Source organism: Hippocampus bargibanti, linkage group LG15 (genome assembly GCF_051943395.1).
Source record: "Hippocampus bargibanti isolate YZ-2025 linkage group LG15, ASM5194339v1, whole genome shotgun sequence".
Classification (NCBI taxonomy): Eukaryota; Metazoa; Chordata; class Actinopteri; order Syngnathiformes; family Syngnathidae; genus Hippocampus; species Hippocampus bargibanti.
In genome coordinates this window covers 4,760,460-4,769,240 of record NC_142748.1, presented here as the reverse complement: position 1 = coordinate 4,769,240, position 8,781 = coordinate 4,760,460, and the positions used below count along the sequence as shown (strand labels likewise).

Below are 8,781 nucleotides of genomic sequence, written 5' to 3'. Positions count from 1 at the left end.
AGTGAAATGCGATGAGAAAAGCGCCAGAGGGTGGAAAATAAGTGAGTGAATTAGGAGACAAAAGGGAATGGAACGTCTTTTGTAATAAAAGCAATTTCTGTTTTAATAAACATCGGAGTTTGACTGAGAGAAAAGCATTAAAGTTTGACAGACAAAGAAAAAGCAATAATCTGTGATGATTTTCAATTAAGCTGACACAGCACAGCAGACCCCCATTTTGAATTCTATTAATGTAAACATGTGGATGATATATATTAAAAAAAATGTAAACACTCATATGATATGTTGGATGATTGACAGGGGAGAAAAATCATCATTTTTCATTGCAGTTTAACTCATTCACTGCCAGACATATGCAAAAATGTGTCCACTCCAGTGCCAGGGTTTTTGGCATTGTCATTAGAATTCCAGGACCCATAGAATATTGAGTTTTAGGACTACATGAACATTCGATGCAGTGTAAGAAACCTTGGACTCTCTTCTTTCATCAGGAAAAAAGAGTTAATTCCTAAATAATATGGGTCTGGAGTTATATGAGCTTGAAATGAGGGTGACTATCCAAAATACAATGCAATACATACATATTGGTTTATATAGCGCTATAACAACAGCTGAAGCGGGAACAAAGCGATAAAATGGGGGGGAATGCTGCCCCCTTGTGGAAGAAAAAACATTGCCAGAGGTCAGGCCAGCACTTTATCAGCACCCAAACAAGAGAAAAAACAAACCCCGAACAAATTCGGGAATGGTGCTCTAGGTCATATTTTCAATTCACGAATAGATTTGTGAATAGCAGTGAATGAAATAATTATCTAAATAAAAAAGATCATGCATGGTTACATGTGCACGAAATATGCTGTAATAATCCATATAATGCTATGAACAATTTTGAGTATTCAATCATAAGGTTATGCATGTTTTTGGAATGTGATATGAATACCCGAAAAAATCCCATCCAGAAAGAAACATGCAACCTCGACACAGGAAGGCCAAAGCAGGAATTAAATCTATGACCTCTTCACTTTTAGGTCAACGTTGACTTTATACACCGGAAAATACGGTAAGAGTGCTTCCATGTTACATGCAGTAGTAGTTGCAGTATTGGTTACATGCAAATAAAATACGGCATTTAGTGGGAAACGCGAATACGGGATAATCTCTGCTCATATGACATTCATGGTTATCCCTATTTTATTTCTTGTGGTCGTCGTTATCGCTTGTGTCACACTGTTGCCCATGCAGACAACATCTTCCCTTATCTGGCACAAACGCGACAAGCGGTCCATCTTTAGTCAGATCTGCCATCCCTGAGATGCATGAGCATGTGTGAGCGCACACACACACACACACACACACACACACACACACACGCACACGCACACGCACACGCACACGCACACACAGAAAAAGAAGTAGAAGAAGAAAACAATGAATTATTCTGCTTGATAGCACACCTGTCGTCTTAAAATTTGTGTATATATGAGTGCGTGTGTGTGAGAACACCGCACCACATGACAAAAGAGCCTTCCATCTTCGCATGCCATTTGTTTGTCAGCTACAATTGCAAGTAGGAACTTTTTTTTAATGGCGTCAACTCAAAATGAGATGTTGTAAAAGTGGGGAAAAGTCATGTTAAGTTTAGGGTTTCAATCTTAACTCATTCACTGCCAGATGATGCGCAAAAATGTGTCCACTCCAGTGCCAGGGTTTTTGTCATTGTTACTCGAATTCCAGGACCCACAGAACATTAAGTTTTAGGACTACATAAACATTCAATACAGCGTAAGAAATCTTAGACTCTCTTCTTTCATCTGAAAAAAGTTAATTCCTAAATTATATAGAGTTATATGAGCTTGAAATTAGGGCGGCTGTCCATAATACAATGCAATACATACATATTGGTTGATATAGCGCTTTAACAACAGCTGAAACTGGAACAAAGCGCTAACATGGAAAAAAGGGAAATACTGCCGCCATGTGGAAGGGTCATGGCCATCGCTTTATCGGCACCCGGACAAACAAATTCTGGAATTACGTTCTTCGACATATTTTCACTTCCCGAATGAATTTACGAATGGCAGTGAATGAGTTAAATATATCTTTTATGACATCCGTCCTGGAACTTATCCGGCACACTTTTTTTCCCCTTGTAGATGAGCAGCATGCAATATACTATCTTCACTAATACGGTGACTGCTGTCACCTCTGTGACATTTTCTGGATACAGCTGACAAAAAGCGGCGCCGCACGCATGTGACTCTCATCACGATGCGTCATAGGGTCTGAAATGACTTTGCACAATTGTTTTGGAAACTTTAGATGAGAGGAGTGGCAAATTAATAACTCGGTAGGGCGCCAGTGTTCCTTAATGCCATCAGTAAACAATATCAATAAAAATGTTCTCATCACTGGCAGGGAAGCGCTCAATGTAAAACTAACACAGGAACCATGAGCTTATATTTTTGTCATGTTCAGTTATTAACAAAAAAAAATGTTTTCTTATTTGTGTGAATGATTGCTTGCTATCGCTTTTTATTATTATGCGTATAGGCATCTGTCTGCTTCATGCAACAAAGAGGGTGCAGAATGTGCTTAAGATTGAATGGCTGTCTGTGTTTTTTTGTTATGTCACATTATTTGTTATTTAGGTTGTTTACTTCAAGATTGCGCCGTGAGAGTGGCTGCCTTTACAGCAGTTCTTGTGTTTTGTTTTTTTACTTCTTCCTTTCCTCTCCTATTACTTTCATATGTTATCTACTGTGAAATGTGAATTTCTCTACTGCGAGACTAATAAAAGGCTAATCCAATCCAATCAAATCATTATTCTTATTATTATTATTACCGGTATTATTATTAACATTATTACTATTATTATTATTATTGTTGCTTTTGTTGCTGTTACAACCAATGCTTGTGGAAGATTATTTTTAAAAAACTACAATGATTGAATCCAGATTAATAAGAGTACTTTTTTGTTATCCTCACGGCATATCAACTGAAATCAGAGCAAATAATTCTTACACTGTCCTTTTGCCTTGCGCCAGACATTGTGTCATGCGCTGACTAATTATGGAACTTTACCTTTAAGACACCTAACCTGCGTCTCACCTGGAAAACCTGTCAGACTCGTTGACACGCCCGCCTCTGACCCAGATGTAATGTGAACATTTGGTCCAGGGTTGAGTGTTGGTGGGATTGAGAGAAGAGATCGAAGCGAGAGAGCACGCAGAGTAAGAACACAACTTCACTTTTTCCTTCTTCTAATGGGCTTTTCCCTTGCTTCATCCCAGGGAGGCGGATGGAATTTCATTACTTATGATCGAAAAGCCGACGACTTTCCAAAGCGGGGCGCACTTAAATGCCGCCGTGCCCCCACGACCCTCCTGTTGTGCTGTGGATGCCAACAATCGAATTTAACTTCAAGTGGAACAAATGCTGGACCACTCCCCTCCGGACCTTTTGCGTAGAAAATGTTATTAATTCCAAATCGGGGTTATTGCAGAATATGCTTTTGTGTTTTCCAGGGGAAAAGTTAAAGGACAACCGACATCTCCGGACAAGTTGTGTCCATAGTTTGTAAAATGGCTTCAAATGACTTCTACTGAGCGTATTTTACAAATATTCCACCGCATATAGCTATATTTTACGTTTTAAGTGGCAATCACAGAAAAAAGTATTACTTACATTATTTTTTGGGGAGAAATATTATGCATTATGATGCAAAATATTGTCTGAACTTCTAGCGTCAAGTCATAGTTGTGTCAGATTTTTTTTATTTGTATTTATTTATTTATTTTAATATGTAGAATTTCAAAAACAAGCTAACACCTCTTTCACACTCGTTTTTTAGGGTGTTCTTTTAGGTTTTTGACACACCCTCACCTCACTTGCCCTCCACCCGGTGATCCACACCATGTCTTCCCATCACAACGAGGAAGAGAAATTGGACGCCAAGCCGCCTCCCTATGAAAGTTCGCAGCACTACGCTCAGCCTCAAATGTACCAGGGTCAACAACCTCAAATGTACCAGGGTCAACCTCAAATGTACCAGGGTCAACAACCTCAAATGTACCAGGGTCAACCTCAAATGTACCAAGGTCAACCTCAAATGTACCAGGGTCAACCTCAGATGTACCAAGGTCAACCTCAAATGTACCAGGATCAACCTCAGGTGTACCAGGGTCAACAACAGATGTACCAAGCTCAACCACAGACGTACCAGGCTCAACCTCAGAGAGTCCAGGTGACCGAAAGTCGAAACAACCGCGACCGTGACGAAGGCAGCAAGTGCCCCAAATGCTGCCTGAAGACCCGCAACTGCCTCATGAGCCCCGAGTGCGGCCGGGCGCTGCAGATCTCGAGCGTCGTCGCCATGTGCGGGATGTGCCTTCGCTTCTTTGTCTGTAAGTAGCCGATATTTTGGGGTTTTCTTCTGTTAATTAGAAACGCTGCCCCCGTTCACACTACAATTGACTGCTACTCACAGTAAAGTTGGACAAAAATAACCTCGGGCAACGAAGCACATGATTAGATAATAATGCTGTTCGATTTGGTGAAGGAGCGTGGGCGCATTTCCCGCATTTTGTACTCTTTCTTTCAAGTGAATGGACACAGTTGTGTGTTTGTGATCAAGAGGCAAATTAAAAGTCTCCTGTACTGATTCTTTTCAGTCGAATTGAAAATTGTAGTGTCCCCAATGGTCTGCGGAATAGCCAACAAAGATGTTACATCAGTCAACAAACCCTGTTTTATATATGGTCTCTCACACTTTTGCACCCGTCTTTAACTACGTACATAAGTTTTATTTATTTAATGAGTCAACACACAATGTACTGCTCACTATTAGGGTTTTTGAGTTAATCAGGCCCGATGGGACATTCTGACTCATATCGAGACACAACAAAGGACAACATCTGGAGATAATTCAACAATAAAGAACACTATGAGTTGCAAAAGGGGGCATTTCGGGACAGCATGTAAGACATAATGCAACATGATGAGACACAACAGGGAACATAAAGGGATAAGATGGTACAAATTAGGACACGATGGGAGGGAATGGGGCATAATGATACAATCAGGGACACTATGGGACAAAACATGATGACTGAAATGAGACTTTTTTTTTCGACTGTAAACCTGTTATGTCTGACTCAAAATTCAAACTGTAACATGAAGCAATTGATTTTTGCCTCCACAGAATCTCCGATCTTGACCCAACTCGATTATATTGACTTCTTGCAAGGGATCAATTGCTCCTCCCCCTGGACACCCACTGCCACGCCAAATATAAATGTCCATCAAGCATGTATTAGAAAAACTAGTGAGGATGGGTCGTTGAGTATGTATATAATAGTTTATTAATAAACAGTATATATATTTGTTTTCAATCAAAGTGAAACCTGTGTTGATTTGTCATTTTCAATGAAATATAATAAAACATATGTATATACATATTTTTTTGTTTTCAATTTGCTGCCACTGTGCCTATTTTCTATTTTCATATACAATAAAAAAAATATATATATGACACAGTTGGATCATTCAAAGCCAGGCTTGTAGATGAGTGACAGCGCAGAGGGGAGCAACTTGTCGTCATGGAGGATTGTCCGGAAGGCGGCATCAATGATCTTGGATGGATTTGGTGTCAGGAAAAAAAATAAAAATAATTTATGATTCTGACCTTGTGACAGTCGCGGCAAGAGAGAACGATCGTAAAAAAAAAAAAAAAAAAAACAGGACTGAAAGAACAGAACGGATGTCATATATGAGGAGATGATAATTTACATCGCTTTGTTGATGCAGCATGTGGCGAATTGCCTACATATGTTTTTATATAACAATCTCCTGAAATTTGGTTTGCAGGTTCTGACGGTCCAGAAAATTAGATTTGATGTGATGCTATTTGTGGCATTAATACAGTTAACCCATTCACTGTTTTAGTGCCAAAAAAAATTGTGCACTCCAGTGCCAGGGTTTTTGTCATTTTCAGTCAAATTGCACAGAAGATTGAGTTTCAGTACTACATAAATATTCAATGCAGCGTAAGAAACCTTAGAAAAAAAGAGTTAATTCCCAAGTTATATGGGTCTGGTGTTATCTGAGCTTGAAATGGGGGCAGCTGTCCAAAATACAACGCAGTACATACGTACATATGGGTTTATATATCACTTTTAAGCTGGAACAAAGCGCGAACATGGAAAAAAAGGAAAATGTTTCCCCTCATAGAACGGAAATACATTGCCAAATATCTCACCAGCGCTTTATCGGCAACCAAAAACACAAAAGCGGGAATGCCGTTCTACTTCATATTTTCAATTCCTGAATAAAAAAAGGCAAATGCTGACCACTTGTGGGAGGGAAACACATTGCCAGAGGTCTGACCAGGGGCTTTATCGGCACCCGATAAATTTGGGAATGGCAATGAATGAGTTAAGCAAAAAAACAAAGAATGCATTTGTTACTTTATTCCTGGACAGAATGGTGAATGGAATGATTCATTTTGGGTTTTTTTTTCTTTTAATTTAAGGACAACATGGTATAATTTGGCTGGATTTGCAGAATGCAACGGTTCCATTTATGCAATATTACATCCCAAAGGGGAATTGCTTTTAATTGCTGAATGTAATTACTTACTTTAGTCTTGTTCCCAGAATGTAATGGTTCAGGGCTGGTAGATTATACAACAGCGTGTTTGACACGGTAGGATCTATTCTTGATATGGAATGATCCATTTTTGGCTATTGTTTATTCCGGGAGAAAATGGTCTTATTAAGGATGTATTTTTAGAATTCTGCGTAAACTGGAATGGTACACTTTAGGAATATTGTAGCGAGTGTGGGGAAAATAAATGACCATAGATTAGACACTAGATCTGAATGATTCAATTTAGGCTGCATTTCATTGTTATCACATTCTATGTTAAATGAGTAAGACTAGTGTTGAGTGCAGAACTTTAATCAGAAAATCCCATGCGCAAATGTCAGCAATTAACATATGGAGCATTTCAGTTTAAAAAAAAAAGCGGACAACGATGGAATGTTTGCCACAAAGGTCAGAGTCTTCACACACATGTTTTCCCTCTTTTTTTTGGTTCCTTAAGTTAATTTTGCATTTCTCTTAATTTTCTCCTCTTCTTACGCGGCCTACATGTCGACTACGGCGTCACAATAAAGGGGTGACATTTCCAGCAGACAGATTAGGGCCGCACTCCAATTAATTTTGCTTTCGCCCGCGTTAAACAGACAATCAGGCAGAGGCGAAATGTCATGGAAACAAATGAGGGGAGTCGCCATGTGGTTGACAATTACTGCCCAGCACCTCACAAATGTCAATATGTTTAAGTGTGGACAGTGTTGGACAGAGATGACGCGAGGAGGCCTTGATGCTCGTTTGAACCAAGGTTATACGATTTAGCGATTGAAAGGGCAAAGGTGTCAAGATTGCGGAGCAGATGACAATGCATGACAAATTGTTCTGCGCCGCTAACGGGTTTAACCAGGTCAACACGATAATTAACCCCACGACCATATCAATATGATAGCAAACTCGACTAACCAGTTGACGAGATGCTGCTGACTTTGTCAACATGACAACAAAAAGAGAATGCCTGTGTAAATGCTTAAATCCTTTCAGTTTGGAATGTACCAATAGACCTTTTCCATTCTGCCACAGAGCCTAAAATGGACTGTCACATGTTGGCAGGTAGATGAATATGGGCTTCTATTTATGGAATACAGCCAAACAAGACCATTTGGATCTGAACTGAAGCATAAAGTGAGCCTAAAGTAGACTTATCTGTCCTGTCCTGAAATATGGTCTAAACCTGACTACTGTGTCCTGGAATGTAGCCATTCAATTTTAAAATATCCACTCAAACTGGACCATTAACGTCTAGGTTTTGGCCAAAGAGGATCATTTTGTTATGGACGGTGACATTAAGTGAGTCCAAACTACTTATAAGCCATTTTGTTTTGGTGTACTGCCTGATTTTGATCATTCCGTTTTGATTTATGTCCTAAAGTCTGTCCTAGAACCTGGGATAACGTAAGGCTAAAGAAGACCATTCTACACAGTAATGTAGTCTAAACTGGGTCTTTCTGATCTGGAATGAAACATAAATATCAACCAGTCTACTTTGGGATGTAGCTATAACATGGTCATGTATTTCCCCAATAGTCCAGCCTGACGGGCAAGGACCATTTTGATCTGGAACGTCACGTAAAATGAGACAAAATGGCGGTGCTAGACATCTGCTCTGAGCTGTGGGAGCTGTGGGCCACTCCCTGAAGACAATCTGATTACCTCTTTTGTTCTATCTGATTACCAATAAATTACCTGGCATCATCTCATTAGCATGACTAAGCCTACATGGTAACGACCTAAACCACCTCTGTCCATTAGGATTATATACTGTATATATAGGACTAGAGTGACCAGAACAACTTCAGTTTGCTGACGAAGCTCTTCGGATCATCAGCGAAACGTCCAACACCTTAGAAGAAGTACAGATGACGGCTGAAGAAGCCTTTTCCTCGATCGATCTGAATTCGATCATTCTGCTCTAGAATGTAGCCTGAAATGGATTATAATATAGTACAATATAGCCTGAAATGGGCTATAAGATAGTATACTATTGCCTAAATGAGACAATAGCGGTACCCCAAAAAAAGCTAACAAGAGAATAGGTAGCTCAAAGGCAGTCAGCTGTTTTCGCTGGCTGTTTCTCAAGGTGGTGACGGTGGTATTGTGGTTGCAAGGTGTTGATGAAACACACCTCCA

The 8,781-nt window shown here is 39.7% G+C and overlaps 1 protein-coding gene across 1 annotated transcript; it reads left to right on the top strand.

Moving 5' to 3' along the window:
• The first annotated feature begins 3,097 nt into the window (after nt 1–3,097).
• LOC148887187 (uncharacterized) lies at nt 3,098–5,395 on the top strand. The gene is made up of 3 exons (XM_089015488.1): nt 3,098–3,230; nt 3,851–4,403; nt 5,201–5,395. Coding segments are annotated over exons 2-3 (492 nt in total). The 5' UTR covers nt 3,098–3,230; nt 3,851–3,913; the 3' UTR covers nt 5,203–5,395.
• The last annotated feature ends 3,386 nt before the right edge of the window (nt 5,396–8,781 follow it).

What these genes read in the sequence shown, in the direction of transcription:
- LOC148887187 (XM_089015488.1), top strand. Translation starts at nt 3,914, where the DNA reads ATGTCTTCCCATCACAACGAGGAAGAGAAATTGGACGCCAAGCCGCCT.